Source organism: Astyanax mexicanus, chromosome 10 (assembly GCF_023375975.1).
Source record: "Astyanax mexicanus isolate ESR-SI-001 chromosome 10, AstMex3_surface, whole genome shotgun sequence".
Taxonomy (NCBI): Eukaryota; Metazoa; Chordata; class Actinopteri; order Characiformes; family Acestrorhamphidae; genus Astyanax; species Astyanax mexicanus.
In genome coordinates, this window is record NC_064417.1 from 22878097 (window position 1) to 22895398 (window position 17302).

Here is a 17302-nt window from a genome sequence, read left to right on the forward strand (position 1 = left end):
TAAAAACCAATACTAAACATTGACTAATTTCAAGGCCTATTGCAGTGACTCCAACAAAATTTTACATTAGCTATTAAATAAATATATATTTTTTTACATTTCAGTTCTTTAATTCTTCTAAATACAATCCCAATTACAAAAAGTATGACAACGTTTCAGGGCCACTCCAAAAAACAGCTGACTTCAAGAGTAAAGTCGTACTATTACGAAATTAAAATCATAAAAGTTGGAGAAAAAGGCATACGGAATGGCATTTTGAGAATAAAGTCACAATTATTTGAGAATAACGTCATCATATTACAAGATTAAAGTTGTAATATTTTTTTTAAAAAAGTTGTAATATTACAATAATAAAATCATATTATTACAATATTAAAGTTGTATTATTTGAGAAAAAGAAATACTGGAATGGCATTTCAAGAATAAAGTCACAATTATTTGAGAATAAAGTCCTAAAGCCTTGTAGCAGCTCATGAGCAGAAAATGCTCCTTCCCTTCTGTGCTCCTCAAACTGGCAGGTCAAGTGGTTTTCAGAATTAATACTTCAGAATTTATTCTCTCACATTTGTGGCTAAATGAATAAAACCTGTAAAAAGCGTATTCTGTATTTGACCTTCAGGCAAATATTTCAGACCAAAAGATTACTTTTGGAGCATCCCATAAATAAACATTTTCAATTACCTGCATTTCTGCTCTATGCCACCCAGGATTGGAATTGCCCACATCTAAAATAGATTCATGCTTATATGCCCCAGAGTCTTATTCTACTGGCAATACTTGTCTATAGTAACTAAATGAGCTGTCTGGGCATCTGGGCAGCTTACAGTAGATGGGACACTTAAAAAAAAAGTACCATAGAATACATTTAAGGAGTATTTCAAATTGAGTTTTTGGTTTATAAATAGTGAGTGACTTTGGATAGGGTTGAAAATGGCAGACATGGTTTTACAAGCCTATTTATAGATATTATAACTTGTGAACCAATTTCTCGATTTTTCTTTTAAAGACGTTATAATTCAATTAGTGGGCCAGAAACACTCTAATTGATCATAGCAAAGTTTCTTTGTTTTTTATTTACTTTAAGTTAAAGTTCAATTTAAGTTCAGTTCTTCACATTTGTGGCACAACCATCCCCTCATTCAAGTGCTGAGCTCATAGGTCAACACATGTACTGCATACCAGTCCAAGCCTAATTAGAACATACAACATCAGTATAAATCAAATTGAGTTGAGTGTATCAAGACAGCGCTGGTGTCATTTATCTGTCCAAGAAATTTTCTGTAATAAATGTTTGAGCATTGCTGTGAGGATTTGATTGCACTCAGAGACAATAGTCTTAGTGAGATCAGAATGTTGGATGATCACCACCTTACCTTATTACCAACTACCTAACTCAAACCCTACTGGATGAAGGGTTTTACCGTACAACCCATACCTGGCATTAGGCACAGTACCAGTAAGTTGATATTTTTCTGCTTTAGAGAGTCTTTATCTTATCAGCAGTATTTTTTTACAGGGACTAGACAAGCTGTAATGAGCTGTAATGACAATAAAAAGCTGTGTGAACTTCAAGTATCGGTAGCTGAATGTACTGTATAATCAGAATCCAGACATAATACATTCTTTCTTTTGGCCTGATGTTGGGTTTTTAAATCATCTTTATATTAAAACACACATAAAATACTCTAAACTTGTCAGCATATAGAAAAGGAACAACTGCAAATGTGAAAGCGTTTCAGGAACATTTATTAATTATAACGTCCATGTTGTTATCAGCCATCATATTTAACTCGTTTTATGCAATAGTATTTTCATCACTTTGCATTGCCATAGTCATCAATATTTGATATTCACGTGATCAGCATTACATAATGAACATAAAAGTCGAACATAATTCACTCAGAATGATGACACTGGAGTTGAGAGGACATTATTCACAATGTCTTGCCATGCTTTTAGTTTCATGGTATTTATTCTTCGTTGTGTCTTCAGTTTACCATTTGTCCTTCATAATCTATTATCAATTTATATATATATTTATATATATATATATATATATATACTGTACCTCTTAATCAGTCTATATCTCTTTCTCTCTAGTCTCTTGCTTACATCTTCTGTTCCACTTCAAATACTTTATAAAAGGAAAAAAAGAAGGATGAATCTTTAAGAATAATTTAACATTGCAGAAAAAAGCACAACCAATAAATTAACCCTTTAAAACCTGCCTATACTTTTGCTGTGTTTACTTCTCGGTGAGTGACAGCTGCAGTATCCTTTCAAGCTCCTCCTCTTCTTCTCTTCGTTTTCTGTTCAGGAACAGAGCAACACTTCATAGCACAACATTTCATAGCAGTAAGGCAAGCATTTCTCATTTTGTAATTTATTCACATTATTCCACATTCATTTCTTCATCACCTGTCATGCTCCTCCTGTTCTCTGCAGGACAGCTCCATAGCCAGGCGCAGCTGCTCATCAAAGCTGGATGCCACAGCAAACGCCCCTGGCGCCCGTGGATCATCCAGAGACCCGTAAGCTGGGGGTGAGTTAAGGGAGGGGTCAGGTGAACCTGAAAGCGGTTGTTCAGGGTCAGGCAATTCCCTTCCCTCTTCTGCAGCCAATGACAGAGTCAGGGACTCCTGGATTGCCCTAAAAGATAAAAAAAAATAATGTTAACTCAAAGATACTGTAAAACATTTAAAAGTCAATTTAGCAAGGCTATGGGTCTCAAAAGCTGTATCCCAAAACTTTGGTGGAATGTTACTGAAGACATCTCTGAAAAGCAAGGACACAATCCTTTTTTAATATTTAATCACATTAGTCCTATTATTTTATCTGTTAACTGGTTACCAATTATCCACTGCCTGCTGCAGTGCTGACCTGCTCTGGAAATGAATGCATGTAGCACAAACTGAAGCTCTATTCAACATATTTTGGATTAGCTGGAGTGGTGATGTTGATCTACAGTAGAACCAACCATCCAACATCAAAACCTGACCGTACTAAAGTTGGCTCAGGCTAAATGCAGAGCTTGAAGTGCACCACTATGCACCAGTATGAAGTCCTGGCACTTCTACATTGTAGTCTTTGGCATACTGGGACTTCTTACAAGCTGTCAATATCCAAAAAGTGCATCACATTTCAAGGAGATTAGGGGTGGGGTGTGGTTAGGGGGGTCAACTGAGAGTCAGAATCAGAAAAAGAGAACCAACCAGTCCTCATTTTAGGGAGGGACCTACCTGCTCTTAAAACTGTTCCAATCAGCAGGACAACTGAATTTTCAGTGTGTGTGAATGGCACTGACTTTAAACACTGGCTAAATTTAATAAAATCCTCACAGCGCCATCTAGCGTAAAGATGCTGGTACTCTAGAGAAGTGGGGACCAGGGACTTTTTGGTGTACTTGATTTTAACAAGTGTCTGCAAACTTAATAAGAATTGTACTTACTTAAATCTTAAAACCTTATCCTAGTCTTTCCTTTATACGTAAATATGGCACATGAAGCTTCTGTAAAAACTTTACAAAAACACACTCACACACACCTCTCAAGCTGAGAATCCTCCTCATAAAGCGGAGGCTGAGAAGAGACTGGACGTGTGTTAGTAAGAGCCTCCCATATAGTCACCTAAACAAAGGTAGGGAGAAACAGAAAGCGAGGCAGAATGTGTGGGATGTTAGCAGTTGTCCTAAGTGACCTTTTTTCTGAGTAAGTCAGCAGTTAGTTTTCATCTAAAGTGGTTTAAGCCCTAAATGGCTATAGCTGAGATAGACTGCATTTCTCGCTCACTACATCACAGAAGTAGTGAAGGACCATTCATGTACAGCTAAACAATATGGTTAATGTTTTGGAGCAATTTGGAGAACACAACTGATGTATTCCAGGTTTTTGCATGTACAAAAATGGGGAAAAAATTAAAAGTTCCATTTTCTTTCAGAAGTTTTGAGTGCCAAATTGCAACAGGTGAGACATTTCAGGTGATGTTACCATTAAGCCTTGTTTCATAACATATATTTTTCTGTCAGGGACCCGCCCTACCTTGACACTAGATGAGGGTTTGGACCACAGCATTAGAATCTACTGTCGGAAAGTGATGCTGGTTGGTGTGGGTTTGTGGTGTTCGATAGGATAAAAAAAAATAGATGTGCAAGAACACTGTTGGATACCCTGATATCAATGTAAAAAATTATACATTTACAAATTCTTAATCAGTTTAACTTCCTTGAAGCTTTTTCGGCACCTGGTTTGGCTGCATTTACTGTGGACATCTACCTCACTCTACTTCCAGCCTCAGTTTGTTCCCTCTATTGCAAACAGTAGACAGTACAATTTGAGTTCACTCTTATTCACAATGTTAGTACAGGCCTTTGATGTGTTTATTGTGAAATCTCAATAGTGTGATAATGCTAAAAAATATTTCAATTACAGTCCTAGTCTTCATATTTTTGTTGTGCTTTCCAGTGTTTTTTTCCTTGCCACAGTCTCGTTTGGCTTGTTGTCTCTTGGTACACAAATACATTTGAATTGGACTCTAGACTAAGATGTGTCAGTGCTGAATATTCTTGCAACATTCTAAGACCATAAATCTGCCACAGTTATAATAAGTTAAAAGAAGCTGGGGCTTTGAGGAGCTACCTGGTCACTCTCTGTCCCTGCATCCAGCAGACTCTGCTGAATGGCAAACTGTAGGAGGTTATCATCTTCATCTCTCATTGGCTCACTACGGCCTGGTCCAAGCGTTGTGTAATCTGGGGGAGGCTCAAACACAGAGGGATCCACTTCACAGTTCAGAGGAGGAGGACTCTGACCTAAAAGGATGAGTTAAAAGATTTAAATTAAGACATATAAAACTTATCACTTCAGCATCGTTATAACAGTTTACAGATATGCAATAGTCACATTGCAAGAGCATTGTCAAATTAGACTTTCAAAAACGTTTTTGCTGCTTGATACAAGAGAAAAATTCTATTTACTTCATGTACTATATATGTTTGTATATACAGCGAGAGACTACTTCAAAATGATCAGTTTCTCTGATTTAACTATCCATAGGTATATGTTTGAGTAAAATGAATGTTGTGGTTTTATTTTATAAACTATTTTTTTTAATTCCAAATGAAAATTTAGAGCATTTATTTGCAGAAAATGAGAAATGGTCAAATTAACCAAAAAGATGCAGAGCTCTCAAACACCAAATAAAAAAAAGATTAGTTTATATTCGGTTAGAAACAACAACAATACTAAAGTTTTATCTAAGGAAGAGTTCAGAATAAATAATTGGTAGAATAACCAAGATTTTTAAGCACAGCTTTTATGTGTCTCGGCATGCTCTCCACCAGTCTTTCACACTGCTTTTGGATGACCTCATGCCACCCCTGGCACAAAAATTCAAGCAGCTTTGTTTAATGGCTTTTGACCATCCATCTGATCCATACGTCCTTCGCAAAGACCAAACTGCCCAATTCCAGCCTTGCTGAAGCATCCCCAGATCATCACCGATCTTTCACCAAATCTTAAAGTGGGTGCAAGTACCCCTCTGCAGGTCTTCATCTAAACATCTAATGGACAGGTGTTGAGCAAATCTGAAAATTGGACTCCTCAGAGAAGACCTTACTCCAGTTCTCTATAGTCTAATTCTTATGAACTTTAGCAAACGTCAGCCTGGCTCTTCTTTGCTTCTCATTGAAGAAGGTCTTTTTTCTAGCGCGTCCTGCCTCTAAGATATTGTTTTGAACTGTTATTTGCATGCACTTTATCCCAGCTGCTATTTGCCAAAGCTGTGATTAAAAATCAGGGTAATGCCACCAAATATTGATTTCTGTACTCTTAAAACATTAGCATTGTTGCTTCTAAATGAAAATGAACTTGTGTTCTTTACGTTATTTAAGGTTTAAAGCACTGTACCTTTTTTATTATTTTGACCATTTCCATTTTCTGCAAAACAAATGCTCTAAATGACAATATTTGTATTTGTAACTGTATTTGGAGAAATGTTATTAGTAGTTTATAGAATAAAATCATAATGTTCATTTTACTCAAATATATACCTATAAATAATAAAAATCAGAGAAACTGATCATTTTAAAGTGCTCTCTGAGTTGTATGTACCCATAATGGCTTAATTTACAGCAATATAGTACACAGATTAAACTACAAAATGCACAATGGTATGATGGTGATCAAGGTGATAAAATGAATCTGACGAAGCAGGTTCTGTACCTGCATCAGGAGTTCCTTCTGGTGAGTGTACAGTAACAGAGCTTACTGGCTCATCGCAACCACAGAGATTGCTGAAGGTCACTCGTGCATTCAACACATGAAATAGAGGGATCTCTAAATGACAATATAGAGAAAATAATAGCAGTGAGTAAAGCATTCAAGCAGCACCAGTTAGACTGGCTGTCTAAACAAAGCATTTCTACTGGTGTGTCTCACCTATTTTGACAGGGAAGCCAGGTGGTAGGCGCAGAGTGATGAAATCACGCAGTTTGGCAAAGTGAGCATTGGAGATAGCCATGAGATCAATAATGGGAGTCACCTGCTCAGCCAATGAGAGAGGGTGGGCCTCACTTAACCACAGGGTGGCCTTAAACCTGCAAAAAAGAACATGGACATTTTTTAAAATCAATTTTAACAGAGCCAATTAACCCACCAACTCAGTAGGGTTCCCATCACCTGCAATGCTTGTGGTACTAATGAGGGTGAAGATAAGCACATGCCTGCTCTGATACATGTGGTAAAAGCAGCAATGCTACATTACCAGAGCACTCAGTGGAAAGCCCTGAAAGCCCTGATAGAACTTAGTCAACTCTTGCTAACACTCTAGCTTCTGTAGAGACAGTACCTTTGAACTTTGCTGGTGAGCTCAATGGGCCGCCCAATGTCTCTGCCATTCAAATTAAACTCAGGGTCAAAGTACTCCTCTGCTGTGATGGCTGTTGGGTTGTGAGGGCTGGCACACTGGGACACCTGACTCTGACAGCAGAAAACAAACAGAAAACCAAACATGATTGAAAGTTTGCAAGCGCACAACTTTGAACAAATTGTAAAGATGCTTTTGGCATGAGTGTAACTACCATTTTCAAGCTCTAGCATTGTCCTACAGACCAAAATGATTCCAAAAATGATAGCATATATCCTTCACTTTCTATGCCACCATATACTCATTGCTAGAAGTTTCTCTGCAGTTCTATTTGCCTTATTCTGCATGAAAATAATCTGTTTATTATTTTTTAAAAAGTGAGACTGCAGATTTGTTGATGTAGATTAAAAACACAGAGACAATAAACATACAAAATGACTAGAACAATTTTCTTCGATAAAAGTGTCACAATAACTGTGAAGAAGAGGAGAATTTCATTTTAAGAACAGTTTTACCAACATCACACAAAAAGATGGGAAAGCTGTGGGGCCCAGGTGTCAGAATGCCCATACATGTGCTCTTACTATTTTGTGGTGTGTAAGATTTCAATAAGTATCGCCACACACCTAACACATAGCCTGTTAGAATGTTGGGTTAGCACAGTTACCTACATTGTGATCAGCGACACATAGATGTTTCAGACTGTATTCAGTACAATTCGGTCAGAATCTATATAATACGAAATTAACTGAATTTCTGACACAAAAGTGACCTCTTGAAATTGGGGATAACAAAGAATGATGGTACACATCACTGCTTTATGATCTTTACAAGCTTTCTTACTTTCCCCTACACAAGCTGCCAGTCTTCCCTTACTTTTACATCTGCAGTATTTTACTACTTAGCAGGATATTAAAGGCGCCTGTGCTCACTACTGCTGGTAAAGCTGCACTATATGAAAAAATATATATAAAAGCTTAAATAGAGGTTTTACAGCTTTTTAACTTTATAAACCACTTAAGCAAGATTTAATTTCCTTATAGCTCATTTCTTGAATTTCTTGCATGAAAACTCCACAGGACAGCTCACACGGGGTGGGAGATGAAAATATGAGATTGTTCAGAGTACTTTTGGCTCAAAGAATTGACTTGTAGATAAATGAAATGTCTTTTTTTTTCAGAATAGTAATAATGTATTACTATGTGTGCCAGTAACACACTTTCGCAATTGACTACTTAGTGACAGCAGAGCTGCAGGTAATGTCATAAAAATATAATAGTACGCAATATGTTCAAATGTTTGTGGACACCCCTTTTAAGGAATGCCTTCAGCTTGTTCAAGTTGCACCCACTGCAGACACAGATGTGCAAATGCATACACACAGGTTGTCTTGTCCCTGTGAAGAATTAATGCCAATAGAATAGGATGTTTTGAAGCAAATTAACATGAATTTTAAATAAACAACATATTCGCACCATGCCTAATGACAGGTGTGGGCTAGAGAGGGTATTAAGCTTGTAGCCCATTTTGGATTAGATTTTATTCTGAGCCTCAATTTGCCATAAACTATGAATCAAAACACACAAGTTTACATATAAGGAGAACATGGTCATAAGGAACTTTACATTACATTATATTTCTTACCCCGTTGTTCGAAACATGCTGCTCTGCAATTCCAAGAAAAGACTGAAGAGGGGTTCTGGATCCTGGAGAAAGATGAAGAGTGAGGAGAGTAGCAGAGTGAGAGAGGGCAGGGGTAAACAATCTACAATATTAGCTGTTTGTCTGGCATTAAAATATATTGTACATTTCAGATTATTGTGCTTGTATGTATGCATACCTTTGCACCTGGACTTGTCCTGATCAGAGAGGTGTTCAGTACGAGAGCGTGTGACCAGCTCCACATTACTAGCACTGTAAACCTTCAATAAGTTCATATTGAAATACATCATCAGCTTCATGATAAGACAGGGATGCCTCTGAAGAAGTGTTGAAACAACTAATAGCACAGTAACATATTTTCATGTTGTTGTTTTTTTTTCATTTCACTTTCTCAGGTGGTTTTAATATAAGACCCTTTGTACGTCTATAATGAATAATGAAACAACAAATGTTAAAAATAATGATAATAAACAAAATATCCTTAAATAAGTGTTTTGGTTAAGATTAAGATTATTAGTTCAAACTTCAAATCCAATGGTATAATTAAAATTTGGAAACATGTCAGTCTTACTTTTGCTTCATATCCACTGACCACTTCTGTTTTCTCAGAGCGCCATCCCCAAATTCCAGATTTGTTCCTGAAAACATGATGAACCAGTAATAATTGCCACATAAACAATTACTGCATATTCCATCACACTTGGGGTGGGTTATATGGCCCTAAAATTATATCACAATATTTCATGGTATTTTTGCAATAATGATTCTCTTGGAGATATGCCAAAACACTCAATTAAAAAAAAACTTCCAAGAATACACTACTGCAATTTTTTTTTTTAATTTCATATATAATACAAGATTTTTTCATATTTGTAACAGAAGTCCATGATCCAGAATGCCAGGATACTAATAATGCACTCCATATATCTCAATATATCCAGGATTAAAATAAAATAAATGATACTGGACAGATTCTCGTAGATTTATAATGAGAAATTAGAACAATGAGAAATTGAGTTTTTTTCTTTTGCTAAAAACAGCTAAAAAGTACTACCCTGATGTGTTAATTAGGGGTGGGTGATATGGCATGATATTTCATGGTATATTCAAGGTTCACAATACTTACACATGTTGCCGATATTATTGCACACTATATGATATGGCACACCCAACATCCCACACACAAATCAGATTTCAGTCTGACTAACTGCAGATGTACAGGAGTTGGACAATAAAACTGAAACACCTGTCATTTTAGTGTGGGAGGTTTCATGGCTAAATTGGACCAGCCTGGTGGCCAGTATTCATTAATTGCACATTGCACCAGTAAGAGCAGAGTGTGAAGGTTCAGTTAGCAGAGTAAGAGCACAGTTTTGCTTAAAATATTGCAATGCACACAACATTATGGGTGACATACCAGAGTTCAAAAGAGGACAAAGAGAACATCTTGCTGGCGCATCTGTGACCAAGACATCAAGTCTTTGTGATGTATCAAGAGCAACGGTATCCAGGGTAATGTCAGCATACAACCAAGAAGGACGAACCACATCCAACAGGATTAACTGTGGGTGCAAGAGGAAGCTGTCTAAAAGGGGTGTTCGGGTGCTAACCCGGAATGTATCCAAAAAACATAAAACCACGGCTGCCCAAATCATGGCAGAATTCAATGTGCACCTCAACTCTCCTGTTTCCACCAGAACTGTCCGTCGGGACAATAAATTATTGTGGTCTAAAACCAGGTGTTTCAGTTTCATTGTCCAACCCCTGTATTAGACTAGCATTGTAAAAGTCATGTGGCTGAAATCTTACCAGTTTACAATCCACATACTAGTTAAATCAATTGATCAGGTGTAAACCAGGTCTTAAGCTCTGCACTAATTAGAACAAGAACAAAAAAAGGATGGACGGGTGATCAGCACTGTGTGTGTGTGTGTGTCGGTACCTCTCGAAGGCAATGTTGCGTGTGTTTAGGTGTGTGGAAACAATGGGAGAAGTGAGTCTCTGTGCTGTGTTCTCCTGTGAGGGCAACATAGCTGCAAGGAGTGAAGGAGCATCACGTGGCGATAATGACAGTGGCTCTGTGTACACCACCTGCTTCTCATGGTCCACTTCCATCACCATAGCTCCACCATCTGGAACACACACACACACACACACACACAGAATCAAACATATTTTAACAGACACAATCTAAACAAGCTCTACCTAAGCTCCTCCCACAAATGTGTTGTCAGGTAGGACGCTTTGGAGGTTGGACAAGCTTTACAAACCATTGGCAAAAGACGCATTCACCCGAATGAGAAACTGTTTAAAGCCATTATCCAATATGGAGGTTTTAGTTAAAGCATCCCAGGTCAATTAAAGGTAGACTGAGTGAATATAAGGCTCTCCAAGAAAATTTTCCACCAGGTTAAATGATCAATTAAATCAAATTGATGTAGCACTTTTTACAACTGATGTCACAAAGCAGCTTTACAGAAATGTGGAAGCAGGACAGAGAACCAGACAAAACACTAACCAAGCAACACAGAACCCCCAGTAAGCAACAGATACAGGGGAAAAAAAACTCCCTTAGAGCTGTAGGAGGAAGAAATCATGTGAGGAACCAAGACTCATCACATGTACGATCAAGGCTTTCTTTTCTTAGTTCTTATCTTAATCTAACAACAGTGGTACTTTTCACAAAATACCACAGGTAAAGTTGATCCCTGGTAAAAACATCCATTCAGGACTGGGAGTCCCGTAAGTGCACACTTGGTTGTCACTTTCTCTCCGGGGGGTGGGGGGGTGGGGGGGGGGAGAGGCTAGAATGGCCCTCTTCCCATCACTCAATGCAATGCTAGCCAGTGTGGGCGTCTGTAAGCTGATGTGACAGAACTAGCAGTTAATGTTCTCCTCCAAGCTTGTTCAGCAGTTCAGTCACATGGTTGGCTGTGGTTTGCTGGCTTCATTACAGTCAGAGAAAAAAAATACTGGCCCTCAAGATTGCAGCACTGGTAGCATTGTGAGAAAGAGGGCTTCTGAGCTACTGAATGGAAAACAAAAATGACTACCGGTACAGCTGAAAAAAATAAAGACTTGATAGTGGGTGCAAATGTGCAAGATGTGAATTATGGGAGTTGGAATGAGGTCTGATAGTGGGTGCAAAATGGATGAAACAGGATACTAGCTACTGTCCCATAGCTTTTGGCATGCAAGTGTAAATGCTTTGTGTAAATAAATAAGAAGAAATGTATATTGTTAAGAAGGAGACTGCTAAAAAAAAATAAGCACTTGTTAATTTATCAGATTTTTTTTCTGTTTAGTACTATAATCCAAAGCCAGACTTTACAGATTATACAACTCCTTAAAAAATAAGAGACCACTTCAGTTTCTGAATCCGTTTCTCTGATTTTGCTATTTATAGGTAGATGTTTAAGTAAAATGGACACTGTTGTTTTATTTAACTACAGAAATTTCTCCCAAATTCCAAATAAAAACTTTGTCATTTAGAGCATTTATTTGTAGAAAATGAGAAATTGCTGAAATAACAAAAAATGATGCAGAGGTTTCAGATCTCAAATAATGCAAAACAAGTTCATATTCATACTTTTCTCAAGAGATAGGAAATTAATATTTGTTGGAATAACCCTGTTTTTTTAAATCACAGTTTTCATGCATCTTAGCATGTTCTCCTCCACCAGATAACCGTATGCCACTCCTGCTGCAAAATTTGAAACAGTTCACCTTGATTTGATAGTTTGTGATCATCCATGTTTCTTTTGATTATATTCTAGAGGTTCTAATTTGGTAAAATCAAAGAAACTCATCATTTTTAAATGGTCTCATATTTTTCTAGAGCTGTATATATTTAAAGCCAGAAAATTAAGGCTACGCCTAGACTAAAACCATTTTCAAAGAAGGTTCACCCCTGACTCTGCAATGCAGTACAAGACTGTTCATAAAAACAGCCCTTAATGTTCAGATCAATACCTGGACCATGATGTGTGGTTTTCATTTATCGCCAGAGTAACATTTGCTAGAACTGTGGTACTGCTGACTAATCTTTCAGTTTGTGGCTGGATCTTTAAGAGCAAATGGTGTACTGCTTACAGGTGAATATGCCATTCTGACCCACCTCCACCCTTGAATATGTAGCTGCGGCGGCCCTTAAGCCAGGTCATATGCTCAAAGCCCAGGAGCGTAGTGTCCACTCGCAAACATGAACCACTCTTCCATACGCGATACACATCACTCGGACACACTTTAGACACCAGAGGCACTGAAACAGAGGGAATGAAGACAGAGAGGCCTCTTTTAGACATGCACAGTAACAAAGAATAGAAGATTTGTGTGTGTAAACGCAATTATTTGTACTAGCTGTACTTTACATTTACCAAAATGTATAATGCTATTCCCTCAATACAAGGTCTAGGTAATGTCTAAATGAGCCCATGTGTGAATAAAGCAAGTGATTGTCAGGTAATTCACAGTGTGTCAAATGTGAAAAAGTCAAGCAAGAACTCAAAGTCAAAAGAGTGAGCTATTCTTAAGGGGTAGCATCAAGGGAGCTGTCCACTCACTTGGTGCTGAAATAGTTAACATAGTTAACCTGGAGTTAAATAGTTAAATAGTTAAATAGTTAGCCTGGAGCCACACAGAAAGAGACAGCAGAGCAGTATGTGTGCTATATATCTAAATGAAGGTATCTATATAAGGCTTACTTACCCCAGCTTGTAAACTCCCATTTCATCTCCACATAGAAATCCCGTGCCTAAAATGCACAAGAAAGCCAGTACTGAACTTGATTACTGAACTTCATTATCTACCTCTGTAACTGATCTGATTATGTATAATGTTTGTGTTATACCATGTTACATATATCTGCACCTTATACTTAGTAAAACTGTGTACTGTGACGTTACTGTACTGTCCTGTCCTGTCTGTTTAATCGTCTCATATTCACTTGTGATCTGTTTGTGTATCACCTGTCTCAATTTGCTGAGAAGCTCTGGAATCCCTGCCAGTCTCTCAGTGGCTCTTTTGAAGTCTCTGTACTGGAGGACCAGCTGGACCAGTTCAGGGTCTCCTGTGCTGACCGCTTCCTGCAAAACTACACATGTATACCGCAACTGAAACCAAACCCAGTCCCTCATTCTTCAGCATCCACCCCCACACACAATGGTTTAAGTGCCTTAGTCTTGCAAAAGTGTTAATGAATGAACAGTGGTGGCTTACCTGTCCAGCCCTGGGCGTTGCAGTGCGTGGGGTCAGCATTGTGTCTTAGTAGCACCCTTGCAGACTCCAGGTGACCGAGGCAAACAGCCAGCTCCAGCGGTGTTCGCCCACGAGGGTCCAAGCCCTCCACCTCCTGCTGCGGGGAAACACAAATAGAAAGACATATACATAAATATAAGTTCATAAACATCAGGGCAATATTAAAGTTTGCCTGAGAACACATAGGCAAAGACAGGACTTTTGTAACAATGGGCTTTGGACGTATGAATCTTCAGTCATAATGGTTTTTGTTGTTTTTTTAAAAAGGGTTTCATCCTTGAACAACTCTCATGAAAATCTATATCGTTTGGTCTCTTTCTGGTAGTAGATGCTCTACTTTAACATCAGCTGTGGAGTTACCTGCAGGTTCTCTGCTGTGAGGAAATTTTCAGATTTTTGTTGACATCTTTACATATTTTGCAGTCTGCTTTCGGGATGGATTTGCTAGGACGGCCTGACCTGGCCTGGCCATGTTGGCAGATTTTTCCTTAAATATGTTGTGGACAGTGGAACAATAGATTTGTAATTGTTCTAAGATCTTTTTTTAACCCCTTTCCAGACTAATCTGCATTTACAATCTTATATTAAGCTCTTTAGATCTAGCCATGCTGATCCCACTACAATCAGCAATCAAAAGTATGTATGTACTAAGTATAGACAAATCTTAATAGTGCAGCTTTGGCAACTATTAATGTACTAACCTGCTTTGTAACAACTGGAAATGACAGACGATCCTTCACTTGCATTGTTATTAACCAATTCTTTCAAATGTTCCAGATGTGATTTGCTCGTTCCTTTCTGATTCTCATTGCACTGCATTGTGGGACAAAAGTATCCATTGTCATCACACTCAAAACCGATTGATTCAGGGATTTTTGAGTAATAAGTATGAAACTGGGATGCACCCTACCTAAATGTCTGAGGTTTAAATAAGACAGGCTCCTCCAAAATATACTGTAACCATGGTCTAATCATCTGCAGCTGATGTGCTGCACTTGATTCTCATTTTAAGCACTGCCCTCACTTAACTGCAGTTCTTCACATTTTCACAAATGACATCCTGCAAAATAAAAAAAAATAAGTTGTGGCCACAACTAAGTAAGGCGTATGAAAGATAATTAAATCATGGCCATGATTTAGTAAAGCCTAGGAATATGATTATGAAGACATTTGTTATCTTAATGTCTTAATGATCACTTTACTGTGTCATACCCACAACATAGGATCTCACTACCATGGCTTACACTAAGTTGTGGCCACAACTTGAAATTATCTAGGTCTCATGCTTAATTATATTGTGGCCACAACTTAGTAAGGTGTAGGAATAAGATCATTAAATTGTTGCCATGACTTAATAGTAAAGCCAGGAAAATTAGTTATCTTGTTTGCACACCTTATTTGTCCTGGCCAATGTTCGAAGATCACTCCACTCACTTAGCCTTACTAAGTCGGACCATAATTTCACTTATTGATCTCGTTCTCATGGCTTAGTGTGTAGTGGCCACGACTTGGGTGATATCACCAGTAGGGCCCTGTAATAAAGTTAACTTAAGCCCTATCCGGACGGAATTTGTTTATCGGGGGATGTCTGTGAAAAATAATTCATACTACTACTCAGTAATAAAACTCTTGCATCCAGACTGCAATTGGAAAAAAAAAAAAACAGGAGGACCAGTGAGTCTCTTGGCTTTCTCGTGCACATGACTTTGCGCTCAGTAGCACCTCCATTTTCATCCGCTGTTGTGTTAATGTGAATCTCCGTGGAAACACGTGCCCACAGTGAAATTACCATGTGGCAGAAAGTAAATAGCTATTTTATTAAACACAAGAAGAGGAAACTTAAAGATATGAGTCCGGACAGGACTAAAATTACCTTACAACCACGAAGTTCAGCAAAAAACAGTAGGTATTTCAGCCTGTAATTTTCTCAGAGGATATCTGGGAAAAACACATACATGGTCGTTCTGGACGGGAATAAAATCACAGAGGATCCTCTGTAAAAGAGAAAATTACCCCAGGACCTTCTGAGAAGCTAATGCCGTCCGGATAGACCTTTGATAACTATATTAAATCAATCTCTCACTATAATGTTAAAATTAAGATTTAAAGTAAATGTTTAATTATGTTACAGGTTAAAAAATAAAGGTTTTGAGATTTTCATGGTGTGTCCAAATTTGTCTCACCTGCGTTTTCTTCAGTTCTCTATCGAGCTCCAGGTACTGATTGTTCCACACCAGATAATGTAAAGGAAACGCCTCTTGAGCCATTTTTCCTCTTAGCTATTTTGCCCAACCGGTTCGAGATTTCAGGGGTTGGGTTTCTGTTGCATGAAGGGTTCGTTGGTTGTCTTTATAAGCGGATATCTAGCTCGCTACCCCTGTAGGTCAGTCCTTGGGAACCATTCAGTGTTATGTACCAAAAAGAGGATCAAACACCAAAAGCCCCATAATCAGCACTGTTCATGAGACTGAGGAGAGCGTCCAGATAGACTGACAGATCCTCACTGTCATCCCTTCTCCCCTTCTTCATAAAAAGGGCTGTGAATGCCCAGCTCCGACTAAAATCTCAGCTAGCTAGCTTGCTTGTCAGTTATTTGGCTATTTACTCAGCGAACTAGCTAAATTAGACAAATTTCCGTCAGGTAAAAAAACGTGCTAATGTATCAAAACATCACTTGACAACCAAACCAAAGCACTGCCTTGTTTGCTGACCGTTACTTAGCCAGCGAGCTAACCATAGCTAGCTAACAGGCTGAGAAATTATTATTTTACAATTTATACATCTTCTGACACAAAAAAACGGCCGACTACTGGGTTAAACCGTAAAAGGCCAGTTTAGAAAGTTAAAATAAGGAATATTCATCCAGCAAAAAAGATTAATTTCGCAAAAGAATCATGCTTCAGTCTGCGAGCTAACAGCTAACCTAGCACTGCCAGGACAGCCCCCAACAACAGCTAACTGCTACCTGAGCTAACGGGCTAACTAATATCTGTAGCTTCATCCGCCGTTCGTCCCATTTAGCTGAGCGTTAAACCAAACGATACTCAGACTCTTTAAAGCTCAAAAACGAGCTGCAGAAAACCCCGGCCCTCCACTGTCATGAACGTATTCCCATAAAAAAGACAAAACCCGGCGGTACAAAAGCGAGCAGCGGCCTGTTTCCCCTCCGCATCCAGGTCAGCGGAGCTGCGGCTGCTCTCCTCAGCGCTCCTCCAGTGCTGCGGGTCCCGGAGCTCAGAGCAGCATCACGGCAAATTCTCGCTTACTGTAGAAAAAAGCTGCTTTAGGAGAAGCAGATGAACTGAAGCTGAACAGGCCGAGCTCGAGCCTCCAATAAGAGGGTAAATTACTCGATCTTATTAGATCTTATTAATTATTAGATCTTATTTATTTATTTTTGAGCGTCACTTTTCCATCAGAGAGAAAGAGAGAGAGAGAGAGAGAGAGAGAGAGAGAGGCGCTGGTTGGTTTGTGTGGAACACAGGGGACACAACTCATTATTCATGATTACTGTAAAGAGTAA

At 38.4% G+C, this 17302-nt stretch overlaps 1 protein-coding gene across 5 annotated transcripts; it reads right to left on the reverse strand.

The window, feature by feature from the left end:
• Positions 1 to 1725: 1725 nt before the first annotated feature.
• Positions 1726 to 17153, reverse strand: ankrd13d (ankyrin repeat domain 13 family, member D). 5 transcript variants are annotated; one of them, XM_022683492.2, is made up of 17 exons: positions 15963 to 17153; positions 13741 to 13876; positions 13491 to 13615; positions 13231 to 13276; positions 12641 to 12784; positions 10466 to 10655; positions 9095 to 9161; positions 8702 to 8783; positions 8506 to 8567; positions 6844 to 6974; positions 6435 to 6592; positions 6219 to 6332; positions 4635 to 4807; positions 3538 to 3626; positions 2419 to 2649; positions 2229 to 2309; positions 1726 to 2134 (listed from the first exon to the last, which is right to left on the reverse strand). In XM_022683492.2, exons 1-16 carry the CDS (start codon positions 16044 to 16046, stop codon positions 2246 to 2248), a joined length of 1896 nt encoding a protein of 631 aa, XP_022539213.1. In that variant the 5' UTR covers positions 16047 to 17153; the 3' UTR covers positions 1726 to 2134; positions 2229 to 2245. The 5 variants fall into 5 exon arrangements, with proteins under 5 accessions (XP_022539213.1, XP_022539214.1, XP_022539215.1 ...); XM_022683493.2 differs by having other exon boundaries at positions 1726 to 2309; positions 13741 to 13873; XM_022683494.2 differs by having other exon boundaries at positions 1726 to 2309; positions 3544 to 3626; positions 15963 to 17150.
• Positions 17154 to 17302: the final 149 nt, after the last annotated feature.

Excerpts from the sequence above, each read along its gene's own strand:
- ankrd13d (XM_022683492.2), bottom strand. The coding sequence starts at position 16,046 with ATGGCTCAAGAGGCGTTTCCTTTACATTATCTGGTGTGGAACAATCAG. Across the intron at positions 8,784-9,094 it reads TCAGTGGATATGAAGCAAAA|GTTTACAGTGCTAGTAATGT; the intron begins GTAAGACTGACA and ends AACTTATTGAAG. Across the intron at positions 4,808-6,218 it reads AGAAGGAACTCCTGATGCAG|GTCAGAGTCCTCCTCCTCTG; the intron begins GTACAGAACCTG and ends TCATCCTTTTAG.